General features: G+C 39.7%; 1 protein-coding gene and 1 long non-coding RNA gene across 2 annotated transcripts in view; one reads left to right on the top strand and one right to left on the bottom strand.

The window, feature by feature from the left end:
* Window positions 1–8,212: 8,212 nt before the first annotated feature.
* Window positions 8,213–20,572, bottom strand: part of LOC311084897 — a 40,769-nt gene continuing 28,409 nt past the window's right edge. The window contains exon 3 of the long non-coding RNA XR_014606659.1: window positions 8,213–8,658. This is a non-coding gene — a long non-coding RNA (uncharacterized lncRNA). The remainder of the gene's footprint in view (window positions 8,659–20,572) is intronic.
* On the top strand, window positions 14,480–16,200 carry LOC311085187 (uncharacterized protein; the record flags this gene model as incomplete). Its single annotated transcript, XM_084117621.1, has 3 exons — window positions 14,480–14,562; window positions 15,297–15,623; window positions 15,857–16,200. Exons 1-3 carry the CDS (start codon window positions 14,520–14,522, stop codon window positions 16,198–16,200), a joined length of 714 nt encoding a protein of 237 aa, XP_083973747.1. The 5' UTR covers window positions 14,480–14,519.

Genomic DNA, 20,572 nt, shown 5'->3' with positions numbered 1-20,572 from the left:
ATAAACAAATACATTTAAGAAAAAATTACAGTAATTCCCCTAAAGTATTTTTTCCTGTTCCAAAGGCTGTAGTGCTTTCCTAGTGACCACACTGACTTACTACAGGTGGAATTTTGACAATATCTCCTTTACTGTATGTACAATAATCAAATATGTTTATAAAAAATTTACTGTAATTCACCTAAAGTATTTTTTCCTGTTCCAAAGGCTGTAGTGCTTTCCTAGTGACCAGACTGACTTACTCCAGGTGGAATTTTGACAATATCTCCTTTACTGTACGTACAATAAACAAATAAGTTTAAGAAAAAATTACAGTAATTCACCTAAAGTATTTTTTCCTGTTCCAAAGGCTGTAGTGCTTTCCTAATGACCAGACTGACTTTCTACAGGTGAAATTTTGACAATACCTCCTTTACTGTACGTACAATAATCAAATATGTTTATAAAAAATTTACTGTAATTCACCTAAAGTATTTTTTCCTGTTCCAAAGGCTGTAGTGCTTTCCTAGTGACCAGACTGAGTTATTACACATGAATTTTTGACAATACCTCCTTTACTGTACGTACAATAAACAAATAAGTTCAAGAAAAAAATACAGTAATTCCCCTAAAGTATTTTTTCATGTTCCAAAGGCTGTAGTGCTTTCCTAGTGACCACACTGAATTACTCCAGGTGAAATTTTGACAATACCTCCCTTACTGTACGTTCAGTATACAAATATTAATTAAAAATAAATTACAGTAATTCACCTATAGTGTTTTTTAGATATTCCAAAGGTTGTAGTGCTTTCTTAGTGATCAGACTGACTTACTACTTGTTAAATACTGCCAATACCTTACTGTAAGTATAGTACAAACATATTATTATTAAAAAGTTACTGTAATTTCTCCTTTTTTCATGTTCCAAAGGTTATAGTATGTTCCCAGTGATCGCTCGACTCAATTAACTTTGATAAATGTATTAGGTAAAAGTATGTATTAAAACTGCTGTTCCTTGTACAACACAATTCTTTCATTGATTAAAAATAGCAGATATTTTAGGTTAATAATATTTTCAATGTTATAAATAAGCAACGCCCTTATTGTAATTATTCAAGTTACGTTTTTGTTATGAAGTCCTGAAGAAGTGGATTCTGGAACACACTGCTGCTTCAATGTATATCTAATGAGTGATTATAATCAAGGTATTAATCAATAGTTTTCCTTCTATATATCAAATGAGTTGAATGACTTCTCTAGGCTTATGAGATTTTACTTTGTTATATAAATTATCAGTGTGATTATCGAAAATGTTATTTCATGTATCATTTAAATATAAGTCTGTATTTGATATCTGAGGTGTAACGTAAGGGTCTGGCCCATGCCCGGAATGCAGTAACAGTGCTTGCTCATTTAGCCTGGCTTCCAGAGATGAAATATGGACTTCTTTAACAGGTGTCACTACATCCATCTGCTTTTCTAGGCTACCCTGATAGCAATGGTCTCAGGAGTCACTGAAACCTATAGTTGAGAGACCATTTCTTAGTTAAAGTCTTTACTTTACAGTTAGATTTAAAGTATCCTCACCTTGAGATAAATGACATGTTATATTAATGTTTTGAGAAGACTCTCCTCCTCACCAAATCCAATCTTGAAGAAACTGTGTCTGTGTGTGTTAGTATTCTTGGTTACATGTTAAGGAACAAGTGGAAATATAGCTGCAAGCAGCGATACGGGGCCAAGCCCCTGAAGCAGCATCAAGAGCAGTAATAGTAAAAACAGCAGAAATTGAAGAAAAAAGAGCTGGTTTAGAAGTATAGGTGAAAATGAACTCATAATGAACAGAAGTTCAGATGAGAATAAACATATAATGAAGAAGATATATATATTAATCCAAAAGGAAGAAAGATTAATACAACGTTGAATAATAAAGGAATCGACATGACACAACATTACACACAATTGTTTTTAAATCATCCCACGCGGGGCTCGAACCCATTATCTCTGGGTCAGATACCTGTCACTCATATCATTGCGCCACTGGGAAGTTGCGTCTTTGGCAAGATGAAGAAGGTCCAGTAGTTCAAGTGAGAAGCAATTCAAAATGAATAATTTTTGTATAAATTTACTGCATGCTGTATTTATTGAGTTCACTCACATATAGACACCATGTCTGGAACAGAAGCAACTTTTACACCACAATACCTCTTGCGGTCTGGGAATGAGCCACACAGGATTCAAACCCACAACCGGAATGGTTCAGGGCTCGTGGCATGTGGTTTAGCAGCTTGCACCACTCAGAAGACGCTGTCTTACTAAGCTGCCAAGGAGAGGCTTAAGTGTAAGAATGAGCACACAAAGGCATGTTAACCAGATTAGTTAAGTTAGCAAGTTAAGTTAGCTTAATGCTAATGTAGTTTATGGTTATCCTTATAGCTGAAGAGCCACATTAGAAAGAATGGCATCAGGTTAGCATGCTAACCAATTAGCATGCAAAGCTAACTACCATAAGGCAACAAATACAGGTCAAATTTGGAGAAATGTATATCAGGAACGATAGCAAAAATAAAAAATCTGTTCAGTCACTTCAGTGTGGCTTGGTCCAAAGATCATCTGAGCCAATTTTTGTAAACATTTAACAAAATTTGAATGAGGAGTAGCACAAAAAAATTAACACTGTACATTTCAAAATGGCCACTACTGTAATCGGCAGAGTCTTAATATAAGATATATGACAAAGCTTAGACCTTGGTGAAGGGTATAATTGCTGTGATTTTTGTAAATGTAAGGGGAAGCGGCCTACTTTTGATCACTGGTTCTGATTCTTGACTTCTGCCTGATGAAACTGCAAACATTCTTCAGTAAAATTTCCTTTAATTTATTATAATTCTGACTCTTGTCTTAAATTGAGTGCACTTCTAACTCCTGGTCCTAATAAATCATATCTGGTCCTTGGGTCTTTAACTGTAAGTCCCAAAATACAGATATACAGTGGTAATCCATATTGAAACAAGGACAATAAAGCAGAAGTTTCAGCAGATATTCTTTTGATGTTCCACTGTTTAAGGTACACAGTGAGCACAACCATTGGGCATCTTTTTTCAGGTAGCTTGTCTGGTGATAGCCCAATGCAGCATACATTGGGTACCATCTTTGGCACTGTTCACGTTGGTAAACATGACAAGGATTAATTATGTAACAAACCACTAACAGTTATAGTTATGTGTGTTAACCAATTACATAATGCAATGAATAAATATTGAATAAAATGTTCAATTGCTTAAATATTTTTGTTTACCCAAAGTAGTCCTGACTGGAAACATTTGAAAAAATTGTATTCAAACACACACATTTGTTTTACTTAAACTTTTATGTCACTTCTCTAAAAGAAAATATAGTAAAGTAAAAAGTACTTGACAAAACAATCAGTTAAAGGGTTTATGATAATATAAGAACAACTTAAACCAAGAGAGGATCAACAACAGCAAAATTTTAAAGAGGTGATATTGAAATTTTACTCTAACCACAAGGAATTAATTACAACTTTTATGTATAATCTCAGTGGAACAATTAGAAAGATAATAGAAATAAAACAGTGCACTGTACAGTATCTTGAATGCCTCCATGATCTTGCTGTTCGTTATCTGTCAGATTTGCTGCACCAATGCATACAGGTTCAGTCACTACTGTTAATAATAATGTAGCCCCTATTAATGTACTACAACCTTAAACAAACAAAACCCCCTTTAGTGAATTACAGTTATTATATATATTATTATGTAAAACAGTATTATTAGATATTGTCAAAATTTCACCTGGAGTAAGTCAGTGTGGTCACTAGGAAAGCACTACAATCTTTGGAATATATATATATAAAAAACACTATAGGTGAATTACAGTTTATTACATAAGCATATGTAATAAACACATGTAATAATGTTTATTACATACAAATATTTGATAATTGTACAGTAAAGGAGGTATTGTCAAAATTTCACCTGTAGTAAGTCGGTGTGGTCACTAGGAAAGCACTACACCCTTTGGAACACGAAAAAATACTTAGGGTGAATTACAGTAATTTTAAAAAAAACATATTTGTCAACTGTACGTACAGTAAGGGACTTTTTGTCAAAATTTCACCTGTAGTAAGTCAGCCTGGTCTGTAGGAAAACACTACAGCCTTTGGAACATGAAAAAATACTTTAGGGGAATTACTGTAATTTTTTCTTAAACGTATTTGTTTATTGTACGTACAGTAAAGGAGGTATTGTCAAAATTCCACCTGTAGTAAGTCAGTGTGGTCACTAGGAAAGCACTACAGCCTTTGGAACATGAAAAAATACTTTAGGGGAATTACTGTAATTTTTTCTTAAACTTATTTGTTTATTGTACGTACAGTAAGGGAGTTATTGTCCAAATTTCACCTGGAGTAAGTCAGTGTGGTCACTAGGAAAGAACTACAGCCTTTGAAACAGGAAAAAATAGTTTAGGGGAATTACAGCAATTTTTTCTTGGACTTATTTGTTTATTGTACGTACAGTAAAGGAGGTATTGTCAAAATTCCACCTGTAGTAAGTCAGTGTGGTCACTAGGAAAGCACTACAGCCTTTGGAACATGAAAAAATACTTTAGGGGAATTACTGTAATTTTTTCTTAAACGTATTTGTTTATTGAACGTACAGTAAGGGAGGTATTGTCAAAATTCCACCTGTAGTAAGTCGGTCTGATCACTAGGGAAGCACTACAGCCTTTGGAACATGGAAAAATACTTTAGGGGAATTACTGTAATTTTTTCTTAAACTTCTTTGTTTATTGTACGTACAGTAAAGGAGGTATTGTCAAAATTCCACCTGTAGTAAGTCGGTCTGATCACTAGGAAAGCACTACAGCCTTTGGAACATGAAAAAATACTTTAGGGGAATTACTGTAAATTTTTCTTAAACGTATTTGTTTATTGTACGTACAGTAAAGGAGGTATTGTCAAAATTCCACCTGTAGTAAGTCAGTGTGGTCACTAGGAAAGCACTACAGCATTTGGAACAGGAAAAAATACTTTAGGGGAATTACTGTAATTTTTTCTTAAACGTATTTGTTTATTGTACGTACAGTAAAGGAGGTATTGTCAAAATTCCACCTGTAGTAAGTCGGTGTGGTCACTAGGAAAGCACTACAGCATTTGGAACAGGAAAAAATACTTTAGGGGAATTACGGTAATTTTTTCTTAAATGTATTTGTTTATTGTACGTACAGTAAAGGAGGTATTGTCAAAATTCCACCTGTAGTAAGTCGGTCTGATCACTAGGGAAGCACTACAGCCTTTGGAACATGAAAAAATAGTTTAGGGGAATTACAGTAATTTTTTCTTGGACTTATTTGTTTATTGTACGTACAGTAAGGGAGTTATTGTCCAAATTTCACCTGTAGTAAGTCAGTGTGGTCACTAGGAAAGCACTACAGCCTTTGGAACAGGAAAAAATACTTTAGGGGAATTACTGTAATTTTTTCTTAAACTTATTTGTTTATTGAACGTACAGTAAGGGAGGTATTGTCAAAATTCCACCTGTAGTAAGTCGGTCTGATCACTAGGGAAGCACTACAGCCTTTGGAACATGGAAAAATACTTTAGGGGAATTACTGTAATTTTTTCTTAAACTTATTTGTTTATTGTACGTACAGTAAAGGAGGTATTGTCAAAATTCCACCTGTAGTAAGTCGGTCTGATCACTAGGAAAGCACTACAGCCTTTGGAACATGAAAAAATACTTTAGGGGAATTACTGTAATTTTTTCTTAAACGTATTTGTTTATTGTACGTACAGTAAAGGAGGTATTGTCAAAATTCCACCTGTAGTAAGTCAGTGTGGTCACTAGGAAAGCACTACAGCCTTTGAAACAGGAAAAAATAGTTTAGGGGAATTACAGTAATTTTTTCTTGGACTTATTTGTTTATTGTACGTACAGTAAGGGAGTTATTGTCCAAATTTCACCTGGAGTAAGTCAGTGTGGTCACTAGGAAAGCACTACAGCCTTTGAAACAGGAAAAAATAGTTTAGGGGAATTACAGTAATTTTTTCTTGGACTTATTTGTTTATTGTACGTACAGTAAAGGAGTTGTTGTCCAAATTTCACCTGGAGTAAGTCAGTGTGGTCACTAGGAAAGCACTACAGCCTTTGAAACAGGAAAAAATAGTTTAGGGGAATTACAGCATTTTTTTCTTGGACTTATTTGTTTATTGTACGTACAGTAAAGGAGGTATTGTCAAAATTCCACCTGTAGTAAGTCAGTGTGGTCACTAGGAAAGCACTACAGCCTTTGGAACATGAAAAAATACTTTAGGGGAATTACTGTAATTTTTTCTTAAACTTATTTGTTTATTGTACGTACAGTAAAGGAAGTATTGTCAAAATTCCACCTGTAGTAAGTCAGTGTGGTCACTAGGAAAGCACTACAGCCTTTTGGAACATGAAAAAATACTTTAGGGGAATTACTGTAATTTTTTCTTAAACTTATTTGTTTATTGTACGTACAGTAAGTGAGTTATTGTCCAAATTTCACCTGGAGTAAGTCAGTGTGGTCACTAGGAAAGCACTACAGCCTTTGAAACAGGAAAAAATAGTTTAGGGGAATTACAGTAATTTTTTCTTGGACTTATTTGTTTATTGTACGTACAGTAAGGGAGTTATTGTCCAAATTTCACCTGGAGTAAGTCAGTCAGGTCACTAGGAAAGCACTACAGCCTTTAAAACAGGAAAAAATAGTTTAGGGGAATTACAGTCATTTTTTTGGAAACGTATTTGTTTATTGTACGTACAGCAAGGGATTTATTGTCCAAATTTCACCTGGAGTAAGTCAGTGTGGTCACTAGGAAAGCACTACAGCCTTTGAAACAGGAAAAAATAGTTTAGGGGAATTACAGTAATTTTTTTGGAAACGTATTTGTTTATTGTACATACAGTAAGGGAGTTATTGTCCAAATTTCACCTGGAGTAAGTCAGTGTGGTCACAAGGAAAGCACTACAGCCTTTGGAACAGGAAAAAATTATTTGATTATTGTACTGTTTGGGGGGGGGGGGGGGTACAGTTGTAAGACCCAAGACCAGATATGATGACAGAAGACCAGGAGTCGTGAAATTCAATCAAATAAGTACAATTTTACTGAAGAATAGTTTGCAGTTAAATTGGTAGAGCCAGCGTCAAAGTCACGAGCAGGTCGCAAGCCAACTCTACCTTACAAACAAATCTCACACAATTATACCTTTTTCAAGGACATGCATTACATAATCGTTTACTTCTGATTGGCTAAGAGAACATAAAGTCTAAACAATAATACATTTTTGATAGCTAAGTGGGTATATCGCCGTTAATCAGAATATTTGTCGTCCATTTCCGAGATTTAAGTCCGTGGTGACCTTCTTCCAGGGTCCAAGAATGTTGTATATCACAAAGTTCTGAACCTGCAAAGAATAAAAAATGCACACACACACACAACACTGCCTGACAAACAACAGTTCTCTTTGAGGCTGAAGAAGGCCTGAGCTCATTATCAGAAGAGCAGTCCACCTAAACAGGCTGATAAAACATTTCACTCCAGGAAAGCAGGAACGATAATATGCCCCTTTACTCCACTCCCTAAAGAAATACACATGAGATGTTCACTTGATGAAAATAAGGTGAAATTATGTATAAATTGACCCTCAAACTTATACAAGTCAACTAAGACAGATATATAAATGAAGATATGTGGATATTGTTGTGAAATATGCAATTATTCTATTGTAATAATGGCTTGTTGTATATGAAGTATTTATGGGTTATAGTAAACCACAATTGTAACTAATAAAAAAGTGGTTTTATAATGAAAGGTACCATAAGTAGTTGTTAAACAATGTATTAAGAAAGTGTTTACTGCACTGTAAAAAAAGAAAAGTTGACTTATAAAATTATAAGGCAACTTGCTGCAGATTTTTTGAGTTGACTCAACTAAAACATCTCTATAGTTGAGTTGACTCGACTATAACATCTCCAGTTGAGTAAACTCTATTAGTTGAGTCAACTCAAAAAATCTGTGCAGCAAGTTGCCTTAGAATTTTAAGTTTAGTCAACTTTTTTTTACAGTGTGTAAAACACTTGTATTAATAATCATTGTAACCATATATTGAGAAAATAGTTTATTAAGAAAAACACCTGAACTTGTTTTATAAAGATTTTTATTATGAAGCTGGTTTAAGGAAAACACTGTAACTTGTTTTATAAATATTTTTATTATGAAAATGTTTTTTAAAGAAAAGCATACCACACTGAAGGTTGTAAGCATTTATTAAGCAGATGATGGTGGCAGAGTAGAGAGGAATTGAAAATGTATTAGAAAGAGCTTTGCAAAAGAAAGGAGAAAAATGCCATCATTACCGTCTATGTGTTGCGGACGAGATACAGAAGATACAGCCATGATGGAAAGGTCCAGAAAAAGAGGACAAAGAGACGAAGAGTTTTATATGTGAAAGTCCTAAGGGGTCTTCCAGAAATAATGACAGTTCAAGATTTTGTGTTTGACCAATTGGCTGTAAAACACTGAATGTATGCAGATGGAGTTTCCAGGAGTCCCAAGACAATCCCAAGACAATTGTCATCAAAAGGCCCCTTGCATGTGAACACAACCCAAGGGCACACACTGGAATGCACCTAAAAGAAAATGAATACAGAAATGATAAGGATACTACTTGATTGTTGAATTTTTAATAAGAATAAAGTAATCATTCAAAAGGATATATATAATTTAATTGAAGAAACAGGGGGTTCTGACCCCAACCTTTCAGTACGTACAGTAAGGGAGGTATTGTCAAAATTTCACCTGTAGTAAGTCAGTGTGGGATAGTGTAAGTCAATAAGAAAGCACTACAGGCTTTGGAACAGGAAAAATACTTTAGGGGAATTACTGTAATTTTTTTAAAATTAATATTTGTATACTGAACGTACAGTAAGGGAGATACTGTGAAAATTCCACCTGTAGTAAGTCAGTCTGGTCAGTAGGAACATACTACAACCTTTGGAACATGAAAAAATCTCTTTGGTGAATAATTGTAACTTTTACATAAAACATTTTTGCGTACTGTATGTACAATAGCCTACACAAAAGTACACTAAAGCAGTCTAGGTGAATACACAGCAAATATCAAACCTGAAACTATTTTTTTTTTTTTTAAACTTGACTATGTTCATAGTGAAGGTCTTACATGATCAAGTCTGCAACTTGGGTATTGCTTTTTATATTTGCTTAGTATATTTGTGGTGTTCTGCGTTCAATATCTTGTGAGCTGAATATTGTTACTTCACAAATAACATTGTTTTAATATTTAAATCTTCTTCTTAAAATGAGCTTTCCTTCGGGTTTGCACTTTGCAGATGGTCCCTTCTTAGCAGCCTGCGCATAGAGATCAATGTATTTTGTCCAGTGAGAAGGAAAGATCGTTTTGAGGAAAATTATGTTGTAGCTTCTGATGTTTAATCTGTAGTTATATGTGATAGGTGTTTTGTGTAGCAACGACGTTTAGTTCACGAGTTATTGAACGCGGAAGTCCGCGAATGTGCGAATATGCGAATATAAAACCAACTTTACCTAAGTTTAGGAGAGAACGCAAAAGCATTGACGACTTATTTTTCCTCCCATCTCATATTTGTTTTCTTCTACCAAGGCACCACACCAGTTGGTGGTGAATTCACAAATTATTATCACGATTATGTTTGTAAATTTACATAAGCTACATTTGTATGTTTAAGAAAACAGAAAAAAATACAGAAAAAATACAGTCATTAAAAAAAGATAATTAGAGTAAAAGAGCTTTGAGTACAATTTAAAATGAAAGAAATTTTTTTCTGTAAAATTTGATTTGTTTTACAATGCAACAAATTAAAGAAACAAATATTAAACTCACAATAGACAGTGAGATTGAAACTCTTGCTCAGATTTCTGATCATCTCTAGTTTATAATCTCCAGTATGTTCAGTTGTGGTGTTTGTGATGGTCAGAGATCCAGTTTGATCGTCCAGCTTCAGTCTGTCTCTGAATCTCCCATCAGGAACATCATCATATACAGTGATTCTGCCGGCTAATACATCGATTTCGGCTATTAAAGTGTTTTCATCTCTAAACCTCCAGTAAATCAGATCTTCATCCATCATTTCAGTGAGATCAGAGTTTAGAGTGACAGAATCTCCCTCCGTCACTGACACTGACTTCACTGCATCTGTGTCAGCAAACACTCCTGAAGAACAGAGAGTTTGTAGATTAAAGCTACATTTATGTCAGTAGTTTGTAACTATTTCAAAGAGAAGTGAAGAACAAACAGACGAGTGGCACAGAAAAAAAAAACTAAATTAAAAGAAAAATCAACAGACAGAGGAAGAAATGGGAATAACTGTTGATTACCGTTTAGGAAAACAATATTTATATTCAGTACAAAACTCCTGGCCTTTGTATTTAGACATTATGAATTCTTTGTTTACTGATGTTGCACTACAGAAATAACAGTTTAGAAGATTTTTCTGCCTCAAGACTTTAAATGTAGTTGTATATTTGCTTCAAATATTTTACAGGGATATTTAGAAATGAAGAGTGTGTGTTTCTGATTGAATCTGTTCATAATGTGTCGATCTATGATGAAAGATTTGAATCCAAACAAGATATTTCAGTAATTTATCTGCTCTTCTTCAGAGTATCTTTTATCTGGAAATAATTAATACAAATCCATCATATTACCCTTTATGAAAAGCAGAGCATAAACTAAATCAGTAAAAACAATGATATAAAAACACTTACCGAACCGTTGCCACAAACACAAGCTGAACAAAACGCCAACTTGAACCATTATCATTGAGCACTGTAACATTATAATGTAAATCTCTGACAGAAGTGTGATATTAATATAGTGTGTGTGTGTGTGTGTGTGTGTGTGTGTGTGTGTGGATCCTCCCCCATCAAGACCACCTATTAGAGACCACACTGTAGATATTACTGTCTCAGTACAGCATTTATTAAGACTCACTTAATACAACATTCTGTAACACAGGCAGTTATTAAAATGATACATTTGCAGAATTTTATATTTTATATCTTATGCAGTCTTTCTTAGACTATAAATAAAATAAAAGGAAATAGGAAATAGGAAATAAAGACACTCTTTACCCACAAAAACAACTGACACACACATCAATGTGCCTAACAATAACACACACAGGTTTTCCACACATCAGGTCGAGGTTCTCTGTAAATAAATGAGACCGCAGAGGTTTTGCTTTGACACACAAACTGAGCTTCTGGTGTCACTGAATCGTGTTCATTCTCTGAGCTAGAAAAGAACATGTGCTGTGGTTTGTCTGTTTAAATAGAATGTGGTGTAAAAAAATGTTTTTGAAAATGTTTGGGTGATTTGTTTGCCTTGTAATTAGTTCTGGTCCGACATATTCAAGCCTGTTTGCACATCAGTTGTGAACATGATTTGTCTTTCTCACTAAGGCTGGATTTACATGCTTTCTAGCAAATACATACATGTATGCTGTGGTGGATTTTTATTAAATAAGATAGTAAACAAATTTTTTAGAGCTAACCTGTGTAAACTTCTCCTTTGGGTCTAACATTATAACTAACTTTTACCTGACTTCCTCTTCTAGTTCTAACAATATAACAAACACAATTTGACTTCTTCTTTTAGGTATTACTAACCTTTTGATAAAGGTTGAACACAATGTCACCAAAAAGTTCTGTTCTTTGCCTGTATTATGTCATGATATGTACTGAGTAATCAACTGACTGTTAACCCTTTACAATGTTTTTTTTGATGATTTTCCTTATGCCAGTAACAGAGGGTAAAGAAGGGAGGGGCTTGCTTTACCAATTGAACCAATCATATTGATAGAAGGTGACATGTTAGTCACGCTGATCTTATTTTGATGTGTCTGTCTTTATCCTATAAAACCTGATGTATTCTTTTGCTTGGGTGAGATTCTCTGAGAATTGCTCGAATACTCTCCAGGCCGTGATTAAAGCATTTAAAGGACATCTGCTGAAGTCTGTCTGTCATTTCTGCTGCGCAGCAAGTAAATTAGACTATAGGATTAGACTCAGCTGCCGTCGATGTGTAGACACGCTAGAGTATAAATATTATAGGCCCAGGTAGGCTTAGGTCAGATGAGATAGGACTTAGTTTAGGGAAAAATCTACGACAATGGAAAGCATGAATTGAAAATGTGAAGCTTGAATGCATTTTTTGGGGGGTGTATGCATGGAGGGTAAATTCATCATCACCTACATTCACAGGCTAAAGTTACTCAATGAATTGCATCCTAATGTGACGTGTGGTTTGTGTGCGTTTGATCGGCTGATGGAACCACGAGAACATGTAGTCTTAAACCCTCAGTGACCAACCGACCATTCCACACTTTTAATAGCTAAATACTGATTATAGGCCTACAATAAAATATTAGAAATGTACTGCTGCTTTAAAAAACAAAGCAAAACAAAACTTAAAAGGTATTGTGTCCGGTCCGCCACCTACAACAGTGCAATACTAATAAAGAGGAATATTAATAACCAGTGCATGCTTGTACATGCTATGACGGCGGCTGAAGCAGATGCAGATGCAAAAGCAGAATCCAAGTGCAGCAGAATTTATTAAAGAAACTGAAACGGTAACAAACTCAAACAAAGACTAGACAGAGACTCGGGAACAGAAACAGGAACAGGAACAGGAACAGCCAACATACAATGTCAAGAACTCACAAAGACTGAAACAAGACACAGGGCTTAAATACACAGACAGACATGAATCGTAACATAGCCCCCCCCCCTTTAAAGGGCAAGTTCGGTATTTTACACTTAAAGCCCTGTTTACAGATCGTTTCTGATGAAATAGAACGGTTAAGTTTAAAATTTGGATACATGCTGCTGTCCCGAGAATTTTAGGTTTCTTTCGCTTCTCCCACCCACCTACAGAATGTCTGCCTATGGGCACTGGAACAATCCTTCCAAAAAACGCATTGAACTTTCGTTTACAAAGACGTGAAACTCACGAGTGGTCAGGGGTGTTCACTGATATGCTCACACAAAAATCGCTGCAAAAGATGCTTTCCAACAGGTTTTATCGTAGTTTTCTCCAAGTTTTTTTTTGTGTGTGTGTTTGACAAAAACTACGATAAAACCTGTTGGAAAAAATTCTTGGGACAGCAGCATGTGTCCAAATTTTAATCTTAACCGTTCTATTTCATCAGAAACTATCTGTGAAAAGGGCTTTAAGTGTAAAATACCGAACTTGTCCTTTAAGGAGCGGATTCCAGACGCTCAGGAAAACAAAAAAAAAACAATAGTTCAGGAGGGTGGTGGAGCGGAGGCAAACCCGGGGGCGGGATGGAGGGCCAGGCCCATGGAGTGGCATGGGGCCTGGAGACTGTGGCACGACGGGAGGCCAGGGCGGATCAGGCTGTGCAGGCGGCCAGGGTGGAGACGACCCTTCAGGCGGCCAGGGAGGAGAAGACCCTTTGGGCGGCCAGGGCGGAGACATTCCTTCAGGCGGCCAGGGAGGAGACGACCCTTCAGGCGGCCATGGCGGAGACGACCCTTCGGGCAGCCACGGTGGAGACGGTAGTTCAGGAGACGATGCCGGGGCGGCCTCCATGGTCCCATAGCGGGACCTACTACCACCCCCCCCCACCCCAAAATTTTCTTGGGGGCAGCTACAGGTTCATAGGCTGGAGCAGGCACCGGCTCAGAAACCGACGGAACAGACACTGGTTCAGAAACAGACACCGGTTCAGGAACAGACACCGGTTCAGGAACAGGCGTGGTGGCGGCCATCTCTGCTGAGGACTCAGGTTCAGGCTTGGCGGCGGCCATCTCTGCTGAGGGCTCAGGCGACATGGCGGCAGTCATCTTGTCCAGAGACACTGGCTCGGAGGCGGCCATCTTGTCCGGAGACACTGGCTCGGAGGCGGCCATCTTGTCCGGAGACACTGGCTCGGAGGCGGCCATCTTGTCCGGAGACACTGGCTCGACGGACACCATCTTGTCCGGAGACACTGGATCGGCAGACGTGACGTGAACAGTCTCTGGATTGGCAGACGTGACGTGAACAGTCTCTGGATCGGGAACAGGAACAGGAACAGGAACAGGAACAGGAACAGGAACAGGAACAGGAACAGGAACAGGAACAGGAACAGGAACAGGAACAGCCAACATACAACGTCAAGAACTCACAAAGACTGAAACAAGACACAGGGCTTAAATACACAGACAGACAAGATAAACGAGATAACAAGGGGGCGTGGCTAATAAAAAACACCTGGGAAGACTAATCAACATAACAGGGAACTGCTAAACATAGGATGGGACAGGGGAACAGACATGAATCGTAACAGTACAAAGTAAGAGGGCGGTCTCAAATATTATTGGTGGAGAATCAGACGCAGTAACACTATCTCACAGTTTAACACTGTCCAATAGTTCACAATCTCTCTGTCTCTGAAGTGTTCACATATAGTGCTATTATCTGAAAATGCTTCACATGTGTGTGTTGTTCTGCTTGTGCCGTCTGGTCGGTGAGTTATAATCATATTCATTTTAAGACTTTAGTTTTAATACATTATATTTACAGAGATTTAATACAGAGCCATACGTACTTCTGATCAGATTTCAGATAAAAGCAACCAGTTCAACCCAAACTGAAACTAACCAAAAATCTCATTTAAATCATGGGGCATGTGCAAAAACAGTAGAATCAGTTTGTAAACAATAACATCAAATGATTTTTGGTTAATCTTGCTACTCTGAAGTTTATTTTACTGTTTGTTGTGTAGTTTCTGGTTTCTTAATAAAAAAAAAACACATTGAAACATTAATATTACTTTTTTAAATGAAGAGAGAACTTTATATTTTCATATGTGCAAGTACAAAGTTAGGTCAAAGGTTTTAAGGGCTGTTCCTTTGGGTCTTTTAGTTCAAGTATGTTTCTCTATGAAACATTATTGAAATGTTTTCAATCACTCAATCACTTTTCCTGATTTGCTCAATTTGGCTTCCCATAACCCTTCATTCTCCAGAGCAGTGGCACTGAAGGAGCCAATCAGATTTAAGATGATACACAATCACCCGTGTGGCTATTCCCACAGATCACCTGTATCGTAATAACAGTGTATTGATAACTAAAAATAATATCATGAAATAATTTAATCACTGGCTACTTCTGTGTCTGTGCTGCTGTTCTTTACCATTAGAAAAATTGGTCTATTTAAGAAAATCAGCAAAGTTATTAATCTGTGACTCTGTTCTTCAGGAGTGTTTGCTAAAACAGGTGCAGTGAAGTCAGTGTCAGTGACGGAGGGAGATTCAGTCACTCTAAACTCTGATCTTACTGAAATGAAGGATGAAGATCTGATTTTGTGGAGGATTGGAAATAAAAACACTTTAATAGCTGAAATCGATGTACTGGCCGACAGAATCACTGTATATGATGATGTTCCTGATGGGAGATTCAGAGACAGACTGAAGCTGGACGATCAAACTGGATCTCTGACCATCACAAACACCACAACTGAACATGCTGGAGATTATCAACTACAGACCAATAATGTGAGAAAGAGTTTCAGTCTCACTGTCTTTGGTGAGTTAAATATTTGTTTCATCTGTTTTTTGCATCAAAGTGGGCGTATCTTAATTATTAAAATGACAAAATCATTTCAGTTAAGCATCATTTTCCTCTCTGATATTTCTCAATATGTGTAAATAATAATCTTTTATATGTATATGGAGAGGAATGAAGATCACACGAGACACTGACTGACACTGCTGCTGCAATAACACTTTCTAAACTATTCACTTTTTTCTCTTTCTCAGCTCGTCTGCCTGTTCCTGTCATCAGCAGAGACTCTTCACACTGTTCTTCATCACCATCATCATCATCATCATCATCATCATCATCATGTTCATTGGTGTGTTCATCAGTGTTGAATGTGTGTGATGTGACTCTCTCCTGGTACAAAGGAATCAGTGTATTGTCCAGCATCAGTGTGTGTGATCTCAGCATCAGTCTCTCTCTACCTCTGGAGGTGGAATATCAGGATAAAAACACCTACAGCTGTGTGCTGAACAATCCCATCAGCAACCAGACCACACATCTGGACATCAACACACTCTGTCACACATGTGCAGGTACCACAGCACTGATGATATTACTGTAATTGATATCAACCCTGATTTCATAGCATTTATTGACTTAATTAATTTGTTGATTTTATCGAGACTGATAACTTAGGATGCCTTAAAGAATAAGGGAGCTTCTGTCATCATTTATTTGTGTCTTTCTGAACAGTTTTTACCTTCTTTTTCTTGTGTGGAGCACAAAACAAGATCATTTTAGGTCATGACAGAGACTAATGTCAGCTTGTTGAAAATCTTAATTTAATGTATCATTTGTTTCATTAGTTTCCCCAGAAGGCCACGCCCCCAGTTGTAATTCAGTTGAAGCTGTGCTGCGATTGGTCGTCACTGCGCTGATGGGCGTGGCTTCTGCGCTTGCTGTTGTTCTTCTGGTCAATGATGTCAGAGCTTCAAGACGATAAGAGAAGACATATATTGCATATATTGTTTTAAAATGAGTGTGGTCTAATTCTTTAGTGTTTGAAATGTTTTACTCTGAACTGGATTGTAAAAGGTTTATTACTCAAATCTGGTGTATTGAGCCATCTGGTGACCAAAACGATACGATAAGTATTCTTGAATATTTAATTTTATGTTTCGTGTCAGTTTTGTTGCTGTTTTCGTTTTGTAGTAGGCTATAATTGTATGCAGCGACCCCACAAATTAGTGTATAACTATGTCACACCAATAAATCCCTGTAGAATTGAACAGAAAACTGAATATTGCTTATTGAGCTGATAAACAGCTACACTGTAAAAAAATCTGTAGAAATTACAGTATTACTTGCAGCTGCTTGCCAGTAACTTACTGTAGATTTAAATTGATGTTATTTACTGGCAACAGTTTGTTCAAAGTTAAATGAACATTAAACATTAACAAGTCTTTATCTTTACAGAATAAAATGTACTCTGTTACTAACGTAACCTCGGTTCGCTCTAGAAGAGGGAACGAGTACTGCGTTTTTGCTAAAACGCTATAGGGAAAACCTCTTTTCCACGAGATACTGAAGCAAAAAATTATCCTTATAATTTTGTATTATTGTAAAGCGCGTTGCAGCAGCACGCGGCCATAGGCGAGACGGGTGACGTCAGGCCTTCGCGCCCTCCGTGCCACTTCCCGCCGAAACGGGCGTGGCCTAGCCCTATAAAGGGAGGCCGATTCTCTGATTTTTCATCGCCGAAGCGAACCAGAGTGAATCGCATGCACGGCAGGGAACGCAGTACTCGTTCCCTCTTCTAGAGAGAACCGAGGTTACATTAGTAACCGAGTACGTTCTCTTACGAGAGGTCTCTCGTACTGCGTTTTTGCTAAAACGCTATGGGGACCCATTGTAAAGCGCCGTGCGTGCTGGGATCAAACACCAATAAACCTGGAAGCGAAGCCCAGGATTTACAGTGCACAATCAACAGAGGGACTCACAGAGAGTCCTGGGAAAAGGAGGGGAATCCCTCTGCCCATATACAGCAGCGTGCGTAGACGCAATGCTAACAAGACATCACATAGACAAGGCGGGAAGCCTGAACTAATGTGGGAAATGCGGGTCTTATGCAATACTGCCCATAGCATAAACAGTCGGCGGCGCGCAGCGCTCACGATCTCAGTGTCCTAATCAGACTGATTCGTCTATACCGATAGCAGCTTAGCCTGCAAGGCGGGTACCTCCAGGTTATTGAACCTTATAAATGTAGACGGCGAGGCCCAGCCCGCCGCCATACATATGTCTTGTAAGGAAATCCCGCTAGACCAAGCCCACGAAGAGGCGACGCCTCTCGTGGAGTGCGCTCTGACACCCAATGGGCACTGAAGGCCCTTGGCAGTGTACGCCAGCGCTATGGCGTCAACTATCCATCTGGATAGGCTCTGTTTTGAAACAGCCAGTCCCTTGGAATGTCCGCTGAACGAGACAAATAGCTGCTCAGTCTGTCGAAAAACAGACGAGCGAGACACATAAGCTCTTAGCGCCCTAACTGGACAAAGAAAGCTTGCGTCTCCTTCCTCGCCCGACACCAGCAGGGCAGACAGGGAAATGACCTGAGCCCGAAACGGTGTGTTGAGGGATTTTGGAACGTAACCATGCCTAGGTTTGAGTATGACTCTTGAGTCGCTTGGCCCAAACTCTAAGCACGCCGTGCTCACCGAGAGCGCGTGCAGGTCACCTACGCGCTTCACTGAAGCGAGAGCCAGTAAAAACACTGTTTTGAAAGACAGATGTTTGAGGCTAATCGTTTGGATAGGCTCGAAAGGGTCACCTTTCATGGCTTCCAAAACCGTAGAGAGGTCCCACATAGGGACTGAAGGAGGTCTGGGAGGATTAAGCCTCCTAGCTCCCCTGAGGAAGCGGATGACTAAATCGTTCCTTCCTATTGACTGACCGAGCGTTGTCTTAGAGAACGCTGCGATAGCCGCCACATAGACTTTGAGCGTGGAAGGGGCTCTGCCCTTATCCAACTGCTCCTGTAGGAAGGAGAGAACCTCCGTCACCCCACAATCTAAGGGTGAAAAACCCCGAGCTGTGCACCAGCTGGAGAATACCGACCACTTCGAGGCATAGAGCCGTCTAGTAGACGGAGCTCTAGCCTGAGTGATAGTATTTAGCACTCCCACTGAGAGGTCAGCGGGTACCCGTTGAGCACCCACACGTGGAGGGACCACAATTCCGGGTGAGGATGCCAAATCGAACCCCTGGCCTGAGAGAGGAGGTCCCTCCTCGATGGCACTGGCCATGGGGCAGTGTCTGCTAACTGCATCAGAGCTGGGAACCACGGTTGGTTCTTCCAGAGCGGTGCTACAAGCAGTACTGAGCATTTTGTTTCCCTGATCCGTTCTATCACCTGAGGCAGGAGAGAGACGGGGGGAAAAGCGTAGAGCGGACAGCGCGGCCACGTTTGGGACAGCGTTTGCGCTCTCGCTCCAGCCATCGTGAGTCAGATCCAGTTCGAGGACTGGTTCGTCACGATAGATCTGAAGGACGCATACTTCCATATATCCATCCTTCCATGTCACAGGAAGTTCCTGAGGTTCGCTTTCGGGGGCGAAGCGTACCAATATCGGGTTCTTCCCTTTGGCCTAGCTCTCTCCCCTCGCACCTTCACCAAGTGCATGGATGCAGCGCTGGCTCCGCTGAGACTCCAGGACATCCGTGTACTCTATTACATCGACGACTGGCTAATATTAGCCAGGTCGCGCGAGATGGCAGTTCGACATCGAGATGTCGTTCTGGCCCATATCAGGTGCCTGGGGTTGAGACTCAACACAAAAAAGAGTGTGTTGACGCCCTCCCAGAGGACTACGTTCCTGGGAGTTGTATGGGACTCCACAACGATGCGGGCACAAATGTCTCCTGCGCGTGCGGAGTCCATACGGGCGATGGTCTCCAGAGCGAAGCTAGGCCACAACCTCACTGTGAAGCAGTTTCAGAGACTGCTGGGGCTCATGGCAGCAGCGTCCAACGTCATACCTTTTGGCCTGCTACACATGAGACCCCTACAGTGATGGTTGAGAGCCAAGGGGTTTTCCCCAAGGGGAAATCCGTTCCGTATGATCAGGGTAACGCGCAGATGCCTTCGTTCTCTTGTCATATGGAGGAAACCTTGGTTCCTGTCCCAGGGACCGGTGCTGGGAGCATCATGTTGCTGGAAAACCGTTTCAACAGATGCCTCCCTCACTGGTTGGGGCGCGGGCATAGACGGCCGCTTTGCGAGAGGTCTGTGGGAGACCCGGCATTCTTCCTGGCACATCAACTGCCTGGAAATGTTGGCGGTCTACAAAGCTCTGAGGAGCTTTTTCCCGGACCAACACTTCTGTAGTCGCGTATCTGAATCATCAGGGGGTTAGGTGGTCCCAGGGGAAACTGTCGTCTCTCAGAGCGATGTACGTCCCCGGGGACCAAAATCAGGGAGCAGACATCCTGTCAAGGCAGGGGCTGAGGCCCGGGGAGTGGCGACTCCACCCAGTGGTGGTGGAAGCCATGTGCATGAGATTCAGCCCAGTGGAAGTGGATCTTTTCGCGTCTCAAGAGACGTCCCACTGTCCACTGTGGTTCTCTCTCAGGCATCCAGCTCCGCTGGGGCTGGACGCCATGATGCAGACGTGGCCGAGGCTGCGTCTGTACGCATTTCCCCCGATCGCTCTGCTCCCGGGAGTCCTGAAGTGGGTCCGCCGGGAGGGGATCAGTCTACTTTTAGTAGCACCCCGCTGGCCGACCCGGGTATGGTTCTCGGACATTGTAGCACTGCTGGACGGCCTCCCATGGCAGGTCCCTCTGAGGAGGGATCTGCTGTTGCAGGCAGGGGGCTCAATATTTCACCCCCGGCCAGAGCTGTGGAACCTCTGGGTCTGGCCCCTGAGGGGGCTCGGTACCTAGAGGCTGGCCTGTCAGCAGGTGTTGTCGAGACCCTACTCAGCTCCAGGGCT

This window comes from Abramis brama (genome assembly GCF_963993115.1).
Source record: "Abramis brama genome assembly, chromosome: 6".
In the NCBI taxonomy this organism is placed as follows: domain Eukaryota; kingdom Metazoa; phylum Chordata; class Actinopteri; order Cypriniformes; family Leuciscidae; genus Abramis; species Abramis brama.
This window is presented reverse-complemented; position numbering and strand designations above follow the sequence as displayed.